The sequence below is a fragment of the Maylandia zebra genome, linkage group LG3 (genome assembly GCF_041146795.1).
Source record: "Maylandia zebra isolate NMK-2024a linkage group LG3, Mzebra_GT3a, whole genome shotgun sequence".
In the NCBI taxonomy this organism is placed as follows: Eukaryota; Metazoa; Chordata; class Actinopteri; order Cichliformes; family Cichlidae; genus Maylandia; species Maylandia zebra.
In genome coordinates, this window is record NC_135169.1 from 7,373,877 (window position 1) to 7,389,651 (window position 15,775).

Here is a 15,775-nt window from a genome sequence, read left to right on the forward strand (position 1 = left end):
TTCTAGTGTATATATTAATCGGCATCTGTGGGCGGACAGCAAAGAAAGAATTTCATTGCACAAAGAAGTGCCTTTTCTCTTGTGACACATAACAATAAACACTTTGAATCTTGAAGCACAGAGACATCTTTGTGCTCGATATCACAAACACTCTTTGCAGCATCTCTGCACCATCAACACAACAGCAGCACATGTAAAACATTCATATTACATTATATCAGCCAAGGTTGTGACCTACACCCGTTTTCTCTGACTCTCCACCATTTGACCCTAGAACTGCAGAAGCTTCTTGGATGAGAGGTGAAACGTCTTTAAGCGACTTAAGGAAGTCCAGGTGCTTTTTTCTTTCCATGCTCCTTAGACTTAAACAGATAGTGAGACTCCTTCTGCTTATCAGGGATAATCTCTAGGTGACCGCTAAGCAGAAAACAAGGTCTTTCTTTCGCTGTGTGTATATAAGATGCCAGGGCGGCGGCTGTTGGGCAGAGACCATCCTAGTGTTTGGCTGGGATATTTCTCTCCACATTGTTTTGTGTTTATTAAACCCACTTCAAATAATGCTCACGAAGGTTGTGTTGTAGGTTATTGTTAAAATTTCCATAAACAAAGCATTTAAATGGCATTTCAATTCAAAGCAGAGAAACAAAAATAATATTTCTGGCCAAAATCAGGCAGACTTAAAACTAGTCGGTGATCCCCACATGCTTCAAAGAGTCCATCATTGTTCCTGTCCCGAAGAAACCCCACCCTGCTTCTCTCAATGACTATCGCCCTGTAGCCCTCACCTCAGTAGTGATGAAGTGCTTTGAACGCCTGGTCAGAGACTTCATCATTTCTTCACTACCAGACACACTGGACCCACTACAGTTCGCTTACCGTCCAAATCGTTCCACAGACGATGCCATCTCTCATCTCCTCCACACATCACTCACTCACTTGGACACTAGAAGGGGGAATTATGTTAAAATGCTCTTCATAGACTACAGCTCTGCATTTAACACCATAATTCCCTCCACACTCACCACCAAGCTGGAGCATCTGGGACTCAGCTCATCTATGTGTCAGTGGATCTCCAACTTCCTAACTGGCAGACCACAGGCAGTAAGGATGGGCGGACATGTCTCAGCCTCCACCACTCTCAGCACTGGAGCCCCCCAGGGGTGTGTTCTGAGCCCCCTGCTGTACTCTTTGTACACATGACTGTGTGGCCACTACCAGCTCCACCACCATCATCAAGTTTGCTGACGACACCGTCGTGGTGGGCCTGATCTCTGATAACAACGAGACGGCCTACCTGAAGGAGATTAGGAATCTGGAGAACTGGTGCCAGAGGAACAACCTCCTTCTAAACGTCAGTAAGACAAAGGAGCTGATAGTGGACTTCAGCACTAAGCAGGAGAGGAACTACCAGAGCCCCGTCATCAACGAGTGCCCAGTGGAGAGAGTGGACAGCTTCAAATACCTCGGAGTTCACATCACGCAGGACCTGTCATGGTCCTGTCACATCAACACCGTGGTGAAAAAGGCCCGACAGCGTCTCTACCACCTCAGACGCTTGAGGGACTTCCAACTGCCCTCCAAGGTGCTCAGGAACTTTTACTCGTGCACCATAGAGAGCATCCTGACGGGAAACATCTTAACCTGGTTCGGGAACAGCACCATGCAGGACAGACGAGCTCTACAGAGGGTTGTGCGGTCAGCTGAGCGCACCATCTGCTCCAAGCTCCCTGACCTGCACTCAATCTACAGCAGGCGGTGCTGGACCAAGGCCAGGAAGATCGTGAAGGACCTCAGCCATCTCAACAACAGACTGTTCTCTCTGCTGAGGTCAGGAAAGCGATTCCGCTCCCTGAAGACCAACACAGAGAGACTGAGGAGGAGCTTCTTCCCGCAGGCGATACGGTCTCTCAATCACACCACCACACAGTACTGACCCACACATATGGTTCTTACACACACACTGGACTTTCTGGACTTTGTTTTCACTTCATCACTTAAATCACTGCTGCTGTTATTGTGTATATATTTATTTATACTTCTTGTGTATTTTGTTCATACATTCTTATATAGTTCTATATTGTGTATTTTGTTGTACAGTTATTTTATTTTCAATTTAATTTATATATTTTATCTTATTCTTTCCCAGTGTGTTGTACAGTTATTTCATTTTTAACCTTAATTTATATTTTATTCCTTCCTAGTTAAATTTACACTTTTTAATTTTTCATATTTATTTCCTATCTTATTCATAGCCTTTTCCTTTTTTTGTTTTCTTTAGGTCACGAGCAGTTGTCCAAGCATTTCACTACATATCGTACTGTGTATGACTGTGTACGTGACAAATAAAAATTTGAATTTGAATTTAAAGTGCTATTTTAAGTGCTTTAAGTACATTTTAAAAATGATACTGCCTTTAAATAATAATGATTAAATTTGAACATAAATTGGAGCTTTTCTTCTTACAAAATAACACAGAAACATAAAAGGTTGTTTGACCAACTTCACCTTTAAGTGAGTAACCTTAGCCAACATTATTTTGTACATTAGGCTAAAACAGTGTGATCATTGAACATTTTAGTGCAAAAAATAACAAACCCATCGGACTCACAATACTTCATCTGAGATTATTGCAGCTCCTATGTGTGCATCAGCATAATCGGTATACCAGGACATCTAGCATTGTCAAAAGTTCCCTTTTGCTTGGAATGCAAAGTGTCATTAAATGCGTTTTCTTTTACGTGTTATATTTTTCAAATGACTTAATCATAATTACCGCCTTAAATTCCCACTCCTAATTATATTATATTATATTATATTATATTATATTATATTAGAAGCTGAATCACAGAAACAGAAATAGAGGACAGAGATGTAAATGGCCTGTATTTGTATAGCGCTTTTCTAGTCCCTAAGGACCCCAAAGTTGTAAGAAGTGAAAAGATGTTTGTGGAACTTGATTCCAGCTGTCGGTCGGACTTCTCCTTGTCCTGTTGGCTGTTCGGAGAGAATATTCCATTAGTGGCACGACTGACGAGGAGGACCTTTGCTTCATGTTTGCTGTGAACTCATCAGAACAGCAAGCTGATAACATCCATGAAACAATAATCAGAGGAAGGAGGAAAAAATACATTTTTCAAACAGTTATTGCCTTTCATGTGTTGTGAAAATTTACAACTGTTATTTGTCCACTGCCATTGTAGCTGCAGCTTCACTCACTGTGATCACCAGCTCCTCTATAAAGCTTGTTCAGGTCCAGGCTGTATCGATCCATGGATCAATAGTACTGACAGCAGTGTTGGTATTGGTTGAATATCAGCATGATATGAGTGTCTCTTATACACTGATTTGTTCTACATTAGTTGATCAGAAGGTTTTTTATTTTCATTCGTCATATTTTTACATAATCTTCAGCTTTACAGCAGGAATAGGTTCCTAATAAAGTGAACAATGAGCATGGACCGTGTAGTCCTCAAAATGTTGGAGCCAAAACTGCACCCTGAATTAACTTTGAGGGACACCAGGTGAGGAACCTGCAGCTTTACTGACACCCAGTGGACGCAGCAGGAAACTGCGGCAGCTCAGACAGTAATTCAAGTGTTTATGCAGTAATTCATTAAAAACTCTGATATTCAAATAAATGAAGGTCTTTGTCATGTCACTCGCTCAGCGTCTCTCTTCTTATCACCGCTGATCAGACACATTTATTCATTTGAAGATGCAGTTAGCAGCTGACACGCTGATGATGCTCAGCAGACCTGATCTTTGTATCTGGATTTGTTTGACAGGGACAGTGTTCATGTTCATGGACATCAGGATAATGAGCTAAACTGCTCATTTCCATGTGTAGTCCCTGGGCAGGTCACATGACTCTATCCAACATACAAAGACACACAGACACACAAGAAAAGCCAGAGAAACAAAGACAAATCCAAACGATCCATCATACTGAGTCAAAGTGATCACAGGTCTGCTTTGTTGGAGATGAGCTGTTAGAGCCAATCTATAGAGAAATATTTTTGATACTGTTTCAGTTATTATGTTACATGTTTGATTTTGTATAATATGTTGTTAGAGAATAAATGCTGCGCGTTTAATTTGTGTCGGGTAAGAAAACATTACAGCGCATGTGTGGTAGCAGGTTAGAGTGAGCCAGGATGGCAATGGAAATGTGCGCTGTAGCAGCAAATACTTTTTGACCGTGACATCTTTTGTTTGTATGTACGAGTCAGACATAAATCTGAACAGCTCACATTAAGAAGTGGAAGAATTATTTTTTCAAAGCTTGGAACAGAAATTCGCCACTACATGAGCCTTCAAAGTGGAACATGTGGACTGTTCCTTTATTACTACCACTGAAGGCCACGCCCCTCTGGTCATGTGATCATGTGGTTTGTAGGACGCTCCTCTTCCTCAGAGGATCCACCTGTGCTTCCTCTCCTCTCTCCTCCACCTGTTACAGTGAGGGAACGTCCTCCATGATGGAGGAGCTGCTGGAAAGTGCTGAGAGTTTCCTCCAGAGTGAGACCTCTGTCACAGTTCAGAGGATCTACGGCAGCAGAGACCTTCATGGACACTAAAAGTCTCAAACACACAACAACAACATCACACTGACTCCACTCTGACATCACTGATCAATAATCAAAGAACACACAGATCAAACTGATTGATCAGCCATCAGAGGAGTCGGATCAATGGAGCTGCTTCTGTTCCTGATGTCCCCTGTTTGATCCTGGACCTGAACTCTCCCTGCAGAGGAGACACAAGACAGTCAGAGACACACACACACACACACACACACACACACACAGACACACACACACACAGACACACACTCACACACGCACTCACACACGCACTCACACACGCACTCACACACGCACACACACACACACACACACACACACACACACACACACACGCACACACACGCACCCATGCAGACATACAAACCTCTGACTTTGAGCTGCACTGTTTTGTATCTCCTGGTGAAGAAGATGAAGATGTCTCCACGACTCCAGACTCCACATCTGTATTCTCCACTGTTTCTCTCTGTGGGCTGTTTCAGGGTCAGACTGAGGTCTCCAGTTTTCAGCAGGTCTTCATTCATCTTCGTTCGGTCTCTGTAAACCTGGTGCTGTTCTTCAGGCTGGTCAGAGCCGTTCTTATACAGGTGAAGCTTGTTGTATGAACCCACCTCCCACCACTTCACTTCAGTATCTTCAGGCAGGTTTTGTGTGGTTCTGAAGGGCAGCTGGACAGACTCCGCCCCCTCCTCCACCTCCACCTGACACACTGAGAGAACAACAAACACAACATGAGCTGTACAAAGTGTGATTGGTGTTCAGAGCAGCATCATGTGACTCTTGTTCTGCACTAAATGAAGCGATGGAGTGGCGCCTCCTTCAGGCAGAGAAACAGCTCATGGAGAGAAATAATTATTAGAGCAAAAACAAGAGTGGAGCTGCAAATAAGGCCGAGAGGAACGCTGCAGAAAACTGTTCATGTGTGAATTCATCACTTCATAGATTTCTTTGAGCACTAAAATCAGAGCTGCTTCTATTTCTAATATGACAGCTGTACATTAGAGCTGCAACACTTTAAATGTGAGCCATAAAAACATGATACTCTACAAGTGCATTCAGCTCTGACACTGTCACATCATACTCCCTAAATACAGACAGCACATAGACTGCCCCACCAGGGACAACATCATACTGGATCACTGCTACACCACTCTAAAAGATGCCTATCGCTCTGTGCCCCGGGCAGCTTTGGGACATTCTGATCACTGCATGGTCCATCTTATTCCAGTTTATAGGCAAAAACTCAAATGTGCCAAGCCTGTAGTCAAAACTGTGAAGAAGTGGACTAACGCAGCAAAGCAGGAACTGCAGGACTGTTTTGACTCCACTGATTGGACTGTTTTTGAAGCTGCATCTGAGAACCTAGATGAGCTCACGGACACTGTGACATCATACATCAGTTTCTGTGAAGACGTGTGTGTGCCAACAAAGACCTTTTGCACATACAACAACAATACACCATGGTTCACTCCTAAACTCCAACATCTTCGCAAGGCCAAGGAGGACGCCTACAGAAGTGGTGACAGGGTCCTGTACAAGCAAGCCAGGAACACACTGACCAAGGAGATCAAAGCAGCTAAAAGGATCTACTCCCAGAAGCTGGAAGAACGGCTCTCAGCCAACGACCCTGCGTCAGTGTGGAGGGGCCTGCAGGAAATCACCAGCTACAGACGCCCCCCACCCACTATTGAAGCAAACAAAGACCTGGCCAACGAGTTAAACACTTGCTATTGCAGGTTTGAGACGGACAGACTCCCACGCCCCACCCTCCCCAGGGACATTGCTTCAGACACTGACCCCCAACACACCTTCCACCTCTCCCCCCTTCACCCTGCCCCTCCCCAATCAAGACTCAACGACCACCCCCACCCTCCCCAATCCAGACTCAACGACCTCCACCACATCTCTCACCCCCCTTTCCTCCTCCCTGAAACTCAGAATACACACTCAGGATGTGAGCCGACTATTCCAGAAACAGAAGCCCAGGAAAGCCCCCGGACCAGACGGCGTCTCACCCTCCTGCCTCAAAACCTGTGCTGAACAGCTGGCTCCCATCTTTACTCGCATCTTCAACAGATCCCTGGAGCTGTGTGAAGTTCCCTCCTGCTTCAAACGCTCCACCATCATCCCTGTCCCCAAGAAACCCACCATCACAGGACTGAATGACTACAGACCTGTCGCCTTGACGTCTGTGGTCATGAAATCCTTCGAACGACCGGTGTTAGCCCATCTGAAAGACATTACAGGCCACCAGCTGGACCCTCTGCAGTTTGCCTACCGGGCAAACAGGTCGGTGGATGATGCAGTGAACATGGGGCTGCATTACATCCTGCAACACCTTGACCGCCCGGGAACTTATGCCAGGGTCCTGTTTGTGGACTTTAGTTCGGCTTTTAACACCATTGTGCCTGAACTTCTTTCCTCCAAACTCTCCCAGCTCAGCGTGTCACCAGCTACCTGTCAGTGGATCACCAGCTTCCTGACAGACAGAAAGCAACAAGTGAGGCTGGGGGAGATCACCTCTGAAACCCGGTCCCTCAGTATTGGTGCCCCTCAAGGATGTGTCCTCTCACCACTACGGTTCTCCCTCTACACTAACGACTGCACCTCCAAGAACTCGGCTGTTAAACTCCTAAAGTTTGCAGATGACACCACTGTCATTGGCCTCATTCAAGATGGTGATGAGTCTGCATACCGGCAGGAAGTTGAGCGGCTGGTACTCTGGTGCAGTCAGCACAATCTGGAGCTGAACACTCTTAAGACTGTAGAGATGACAGTGGACTTCAGGAGACATCCCTCAACTCTGCTCCCCCTCACCATATCAGACAGCCCTGTGTCAACTGTGAAGACCTTCAAGTTCCTGGGTACAACCATCTCCCAGGACCAGAAGTGGGAGACCAACATCAACTCCATCCTCAAAAAGACCCAGCAGAGGATGTACTTCCTGAGACAACTGGGGAAGTACAGTCTTCCACAGGAGCTGCTGATCCAGTTCTACACTGCGGTCATTGAGTCTGTCCTGTGCTCCTCCATCACAGTCTGGTATGGAGCAGCCACTAAACAGGACAGGAGCAGACTGCAGCGGACTGTACGGGCAGCAGAAAGGATCATCGGCACCCTCCTGCCCTCCATCCAGGATCTGTACCTTTCAAGAACCAGGAAACGGGCAGGGAAAATCATCACAGACCCCTCACACCCTGCACACAGACTTTTTGATCTGCTGCCCTCTGGCAGACGGTACAGAAGCCTGCAGACCAGGACCACCCGACACAGGAACAGTTTCTTTCCCCTCGCCATCTCCCTTCTTAACAGTTGACCTGTCACACTGCTCCCACTGCCAGACTGCAACTGCACCTTTTGTACATTCTGTAGTATTCATTCCACCTCATCCATTTCTGTATTTTATGTATATAAGTTTAGATTAGTTATTTATAGTTGGTTTACACAGCTTTGTGTATGTATGTGTAATGTGTATATATAGACACTTGTGTGTGTGTGTGTGTGTGTGTGTGTGTGTGTGTGTGTGTGTGTGTGTGTGTGTGTGTGTGTGTGTGTGTGAGAGAGAGATTTACATTGCTGTGCTTGAGAGCCACCATCTACCGGAACCAAATTCCCTGTATGTGTCTGCACATATACTTGGCCAATAAACACGATTCTGATTCTGTTTCTGATTCTGATCATGAAGGATCAGAAATCACTTTGTTACACAAATCAAAGTCAAATCAGTTCTATTGATGGAATATTGTGTGATCAATAGACTGATCAGTTTCTAATCTGTCATCGATCAGCTGGAAATCCAGCATGTCAAACAGACAGGCAGCAGATTAGGACCAAACACAAACACAGTGAGACTTTTTCTTCACAGCAGTTGCAGGTAAACTGCAGCAACAATGCGACTCAGACAGTTTCTCTGTAACTGCAGGGCTTCCTGCGCTGCTGTTAGTCAGACACGGATCAACAGGTTGTGGATAGAAAGCAGATTCCTTCAGCAGAGGATCCATATCACACGTGAAGCATGTCGTCGGGAAACAATCAGTGAAAATGGGACAATTTGAGCCTCAAACTCTGAACATGACCTGCTGCAGACCAGCTGATGTGTTCAGTTACCATGGTGAGGAATTTCACAATAAAGGAGGCGTGCGCTCTGTCTTTTCCCGGCCCGACGCTCTGGGACGTTTTAGACAAGTTTCCTGGCAGAATACGATCCCGTCCGGAGGCCGACACCATCCTTATCCACATGGGCACCAACCGGACTCCAAACAGCGCTCCCACTTCCTCAAACTGGACTTTGTGTGTCTTTGTGAGGCTGTGAAACAAGCCCACCGTAGTGTTTGTATCTGCGGCCCCACTCCCACCTGTGGCCGTGGGGCGTTTGGGCGGCTGCTCGGCCTCCACACCTGGCTCTCCTCTGTGTGTGACTCCCACAGCCTGGGCTTTAGAGACAACTTCAATGTTTTCTGGGACAGGAGGCATCTTTCTGCAGCAGACGGGCTCCACTTCAACCAATCAGGAGCCAGATCCTCTCTGCTAACATATCATATGGAGTCCAGCAGGAAACAGTCCATCAAGTACCTGTCCACACCTGCCCACACCTGCTGACCGCTCCGTCACTGACTGACGTCCCCCAGGTCCTAGTCCCTATCACCTCAGTTCCACTCTAAACACTAATACATGTTCAGCTGGACTCGGAGCCTCTGGAGACATTTTGGATGTTCCAGTCATAATAACTAACAGGACAGTTTGTGCAAGGTGGAGGAAATCTGCTGCATCATCTCACTGATGAAGCATTCAGCTCCACCCTACAGTTTCTCTGCTGCCTCCACCCACCTTGGTTCACTTTGCTCTTCTTAATGTTGGAGCTCTGAATAGTCAGGCTTTTATTCTGAAGGATTCTACAACTTCCCATCAGCTTGATTTGATGTTTTGAACAGAAACAGGATGAAATCTGGAGAGGACTGTCTAGTCTGTGAACTCTGACCCCACATATGATTGTTTCAGTCAGCCCAGAGAAAGTGGCTGGGTGGGTGGAGCTTTGGCTTCAAATGCTCCCCTATTAAGGTGGATGAAGGGTGTAGTTTGGAGGTGCTGCTTGTTAAAGTGTGAAACAGCTGCTATCTGTGCAGGTATCTCCGCCCTCCTAAGACTCCATCAGAGTTGGAGCTGAACTCTCAGATGTTTCCTGCTCCATGGTTCTTATGTGTGATCACATGATCTGAGCTGCTGATTTTAAGATCCATGTTGATGATCTTACTGACTCATTTGAGTTCCTCAGTACAGTAAATTCATTGGTTTCAAACAGCGTGTTGTTGGCCTACATATAACTGTGGGCTTCAGTATGAACTCCAGGCTTTGAGCTGATGTGTTTCTCTCTGATCATTGATGGATTCTGTTTGAGATCATTTTTCCAAGTGATCAGGCAAAAGCAGCCGTGTCAGTACGCTGACGCTCTTTTCATGAGGAAGCAGGAGAAACATGTTCATCAGTGTTTCTACCACCACTGGTGTTCCTCCTCCCTCACACACACAAACACTGAATGATCTGAACCTCCTTTGTACATCCACTTTAGATTCAACTGCACCTTTAAGATCAGGACTAAACGTGGTGCTCGCTCGCTGCCCTGGATCCACAAAGACATTCACAGTCTGAAAAGACAATGCTGGAGGGCAGAAAGGAGACGGAAGAAGGTGAATCTTCAGCTGCGTCATCAAGAGATGAAAGCATAAACGACTGCTTTCAATGAACAGGTGAAGGAGGCGAGGGCCGGCTATTTCTCTCCGTTAATTCATTCTAATAAGCACAGCCCAGAGCTCTTTGGAGCTCTTTGGAGCTCAGTGGAGCGTCTTTGAAATCCTGCAAGTTTTCATCAGATTACGGCATCGAGTGAGGAACGTCTTCACTTTCTAAACTTTCTGAAGCATCAAATGAATGAGAGGAAATCCAAAACAGCAGCTCCTGATTCTTTTCTTGATGTCCCCGACCCCAGCCACCATATCTGATCTTCTTTTGTGCCAGTCTCTGTGGAGGAGCTTTGAAGGACTGTGGCACAACTGAAACGCTCATCAAGCTGTGTAGATATGATTCCTCCAAAGTTCCTGAGTGAAGTTTGGGATGTCCCTGCCCCTCGGCTGCTTCCAATAATGAACACTCGTCTGTCCTCTGGCTGTGTCCCAGAATACTTAAAGACAGCCTGTGTGCAAGCACTCATCAAAGATCCAGCCTCCATCCTTCTGACTACAACAATCACAGAGCCAGCTCAAAGTTTCCTTTTAGAGCAGAACTTTTGGAGAACACTGTCTGTCTGAAGCTTCTTGAAGCGTCACGTCCATGCTAGAACTCCACTTTGACTCTGACTGTGGATCCTGCTGAAGCTTCTCCAAATAGTGGAGAAATGAAGACAAGATCAGCAGAGCCAGCTCAACAATGTCTGCAGGTGCTAACAGGTCAATCTTTGAGACGCTGAATGTTCCCAGTTTGCTGCTGTGAAACTAGAAGTGATGACTATTATTGTAACAGCACTGCAGCTGGAACTGCTGACGGGGCTGGAGATGAACTGGATTCTGATTTCAGGGACAGTTTTGGCTTTCAGTCGTCATCAAAACACTTTGTTTCATTCATGTTGCTCTGAAGCTTTCCTTTCTTCTCATTGACGTGTTCTGAACCAATCACAGCCCTTTCCTTTACAGCGCTCTGCTTTCACCCCTCCCTGAAAGCCCAAATTCACTCTCAGTTTAGTTCAGCTGGAGCCGAGATGACACAGAGAGCCTTTGGTCCATGAGATCTATCTAGGAGACATCAGTAACATCAGCTTTGTGTCAGCCGTCCTGTAGAACGCTTCCATACAGCTGCTTCTGTCTCTGAGTGTCTCTCAGATTTGAATGAACTGAAAATAGATTCAAACTAAAAGCTTCTAGAGAATAAACTCCTGCATGACCTCTGACCTTTGCCCTGTATCTACAGCACTGACCTCTGACTTTCAGCTCCACTTGTTTCTTCAGCAGGATGTTTCCCTCGCTGCTGTAGACGGTGCAGGTGTAGACTTCATTGTCTCCATCTGTGGGGTGTTTCAGGGTCAGACTGAGGTCTCCAGTTTTCAGCAGGTCTTCATTCATCTTCGTTCGGTCTCTGTAAGCCTGGTGCTGTTCTTCAGGCTGGTCAGAGCCGTTCTCATACACGTGGACCTTTGTGTATGAACTGTCCATCCACTCCACTTTAGCGTCTTCAGGCAGGTGAAGTGTGGTGTTGAAGGGCAGCTGGACAGACTCCACCCCTGAATCCACCTCCACCTGGGGCACTGAGAGGACAACAAAGCACAACATGAGCTTGGATGGAGACATTTGTGTTGACTCTAACAGGCTGAATGCTGCTGCTTCACTGGGAGCTCACTGTTAGATAGAAAGTGGTCAGTGTGAAGAGGAGACGCAGCAGAAAGATGAAGACTGACAGGAAGAAAGCAGTGAACAGACTGTTGGAGCTGCTGTTAGTGGGACAGGACTTTATTCAGTCTCTGAGGACCAGATTTGACTTGATGAAGCAGAGAAACACAGTCTGAGTGTTTCTGTCACACTCACTTCATCACACAGCTCAGTTTGACAACATGTGGAAGAATTTGATAGAAGCCTTCCTTTAGTAAAAGCACCAAGAAAACACCATGAAAACACCTCACTACACACTAAACTGCAGTACTGGCAAATTGTACATAAAGTATGAAAAGTCAAAGTACTTATTGTGCAGAAAAATGTTCCCATCAGTGTCTGTGGATCAATATTACTGCTGCACATGTTTAAGGCTGAGCTCATTTCAAATCCTTTCTATTGTGTTGAATCTGCAGTAATGCATCATATTCTATAAAATCATATGTTTGTAGTGGCTGTCCTGTGAGGACCACGTCTCTCTAAACAAACAGCTGTTAATGAGCTCACAAACACAGGCCTACAGCTGGATTTGAAAAAGTCCATTCAATAGAAAATCAACAGTCACAGCTGGATTCAAAGGCTTGAGCTCTGTGTGACATGGTTACCTGTCAGCATCTACAGGGGGATTCAAATATGAAGGAAACATGAAGGTGGTGCATTAGAAAAACTGCTGCTTTCAAGCAGAGCAACAAACTGTTTGAACTGATCCAACTTTATTAACACAGACAAAGATTTGTGCATCAGCTGCTGTAACATTTGTAATGAGCATTAATATTAATAAGTGTGAGTGAACAGAGCTGCTGCAACAGTGAAACTCTCACTGACTGATGTCACGTGAGGCCTTGTTGGCTCGTTGTTAGTTCGCTGCACTGAAACAGGAAAATCCAGCTGTTAGTCATAATGTTTGTGTTTGTAAAGCACTTTATAACTGAGGACAGTGTGGAGGAGAGTCTGTGTGAGTCAGCTGCACCAGTGCTTCATGCTTTGGTGTTTGTAACATAACCCTGTAGACTGCTTTTAGTCTCAGTGTCCTTATTTTGCCCTCAGTTATTGGTTCTCACTGTCTCCAGATCAGGTTCAAACACAGAGGAGATCAGGGCTTTGCAGCTGCTCCTAAACTGTGGAACAAAGACCCACGCAACATTAGAGACCTTCAACACCCTCCATCCTCTTCCTCTTCTCCTTATCCCAGCTAACACAGAGAGACACTCACAGCACACAGAGAGGAGTGTGGGGGGAAAGGCCCCACTCAGGTGGTGGAAATGACCTCAGGAACTTGTTGCTGTGAGGCAACAATGATCAGCACCACCATGCTGTTTGTTTCACTCATGGTTTCTCATCTTATGTTTGTTTTAATCTGTTGGATTATTTCAGGACTTTGACTCCTTTAAATGTGCATCACTTTGGTCAGCAGCTGTTTCAGTAACACTTTATAACACCAGCTGCAAATAAGGCTCAAGCAGCCTGTAGTTACCTGTAAGTTTGTGTAACAAGCAGGTTTGTACAGGAAGAATAAAATAATTACACTGTCAGTACATTTAAGTACAGCTCAGTCATTTTAAGTGCTGGGTTATTTCATGGGAAATCTCAGAACAACAAACAATATTCCATCTTTGAACTTTCCGGGCCGCGGCTCATATTATGGAGCGACTCAGCCTTAGCCTAACATCCTGGTATTTTACAGCAAAGCACGCTAAGAAAGGAAATCCAGCCACACTGTAGCCGACTGTCTGCATTGTAATCAGGCTGCAATGTAGGGACGTGTCTACAAAGAAGCTCCAGCTGAAAGGATTACAGCAGGTTAGTGTGATGACAGATAGAGGTGGAAATGTGCTGACATGGAAAGAGTGTGTTGAGAAGCTGGAAGAGTGACGTGTGAGCAGCAGCTTCATGACAAGAACAAGCACTTCAGATGTGCAGAGAAGGTCAGGAGGAGCTGCACTGTTTCTGTGTGCATGCAAACAATGGTTGGTGCAGTACATGTATGAGGACAGAGAGACAGTGGGAAGGTTTGCAGCAGCAGGGAAAGATGGGTTCCTGCTGGGGCTGGGATTACATCAGAAATCCACTCTGAGCCCTTCTTGTTAGCAGTGCTGATGGACAGGCTGGCAGATGAGCTCAGGCAGGAGTCTCAGCAGCTCTGTTTGCTGAGGACATTGTGATCTGTAGTGAGAGCAGGAAGCAGGTGGGTGGAAGAGAGCCTGGACAGGTGGAGGTATGCTCTGAAGAGAAGAGTGTGTGTGAAGAAGCTGGAGACACGACAGTGAAGATGAAGGAGTGGAGGTGGTGATGGTGGAGACATGACACAACGACAGGAGGCGACCTGGAGGTGGCAGAGTAGAAGATTTGAACAAGTGAGCAGAATAGAAAGGATGGAAATGAGTGGGTGACAGGGACAGCTCAGGCTGAGGAGTCTACAGGACAAAGACAGAGAGGAAGGCTGAGACTGATGAACAGCAAACGTGCAGAAGAGGGACGCTGGATATATCCATGCACCATGTTGGACCTGGAACTACCAAACATCAAGTGTTTGTATGGAAAACCTGAAGCAGCCCAGGAAACGTGTCCATCCATAATATTTGTGTCATTAGTCTTTCTATAGTCACCTGAACACAACACAAATAACACACAAACCAACAATCAGCAGGGTTTGTGTTGTTTTACGTTCAGTAACCATGAAGCACGACTGCAAACATTTAGTATCACAAGTAGCAGCTAAAGCATCAAATAAATGTTCCACCTGCTGTGTTTACACACAAATGTTGTGTTTATTTTTACGTGTGTGTGATCTTGACTTTAGCCTCATCATTGTTTTCCACAAATATACTGCACAGCATCATTTCCTGCTTCTGGTTTTCACACTAAATCTCTCAGCTTGAAAATAATTGGTTGTTGTTGGTAGAAGTTATCAAATGGATGAAAATGATGAACAGACTTAATAACAGGACTTCAAGAAGCTCAAACCTGGAACCTTTAGTTTGTTACTGGATTAAATGAAGACATTACCTGAATATCTAACCATGCAGTTTAAGGCACAGTTTACAAATTTAATTAAAACAATGACAACATTTAACGATATGGCAGCCTCGCTTCTGTCAGTCTGCCCCAGGGCAGCTGTGGCTACAACTGTAGCTGCCTCCACCAGTGTGTGAATGTGAGAGTGAATGAATAGTGGTATTATAAAGTGCTTTGGGTGCCTAGAAAAGCGCTATATAAATGCAATCCATTATTATTTCAACCTAACAACATCTTCCCCTCTTGATCCTGTTGGCACTAACCTCTGACTTTCAGCTTAACTTGAGCCTTTATTAGGATCATCTTCCACCTGTTGTAGACGGTGCATCTGTAGGTCTTTGTGTCCCAGTCTGTGGGGTGTTTCAGGGTCAGACTGAGGTCTCCAGTTTTCAGCAGGTTTCTCTGCATTTTAGTTCGTCCTCTGTAAGCCTGGTGCTGTTCTTCAGGCTGGTCAGAGCCGTTCTCATACACGTGGACCTTTTTGTTGTCTTTGTCCTTCCACTCCACTTTAGCATCTTTAGGCAGGTGAATTGTGTTGAAGGGCAGCTGGACAGACTCCACCCCTGGATCCACCTCCACCTGGGGGACTGAGTGAAAGAGGAGGAGTTTCTGTCAGAGCAGCAGAATGAACTTATTCCCTGGAATAGTAAAAGTCTGTATTTTGAGACTCTGAGTCTAACTGTGATTCATTTATGAGAGTGCCCTTGTCACATTTGCATCTTGAAGCAATCGTGATGTTAATTACCAGTTATAATTAATTTTTAT

The 15,775-nt window shown here is 45.5% G+C and overlaps 1 protein-coding gene across 2 annotated transcripts in view; it reads right to left on the reverse strand.

The window, feature by feature from the left end:
• The window catches only part of LOC112429671 (methylglutaconyl-CoA hydratase, mitochondrial-like), a 208,533-nt gene that overhangs the window by 139,211 nt on the left and 53,547 nt on the right, over positions 1-15,775 (reverse strand). Inside the window, exon 1 of one of the 2 annotated variants that reach the window (XM_076879224.1) lies at positions 2,609-2,734. The exons of the other annotated variant lie outside the window; for it this stretch is intronic. Within the exon in view, the coding sequence (XP_076735339.1) occupies positions 2,609-2,618 (10 nt within the window). The 5' untranslated portion in view covers positions 2,619-2,734. Of the gene's footprint in view, positions 1-2,608; positions 2,735-15,775 lie in introns of those variants that run through there. 2 annotated transcript variants of the gene reach the window in all.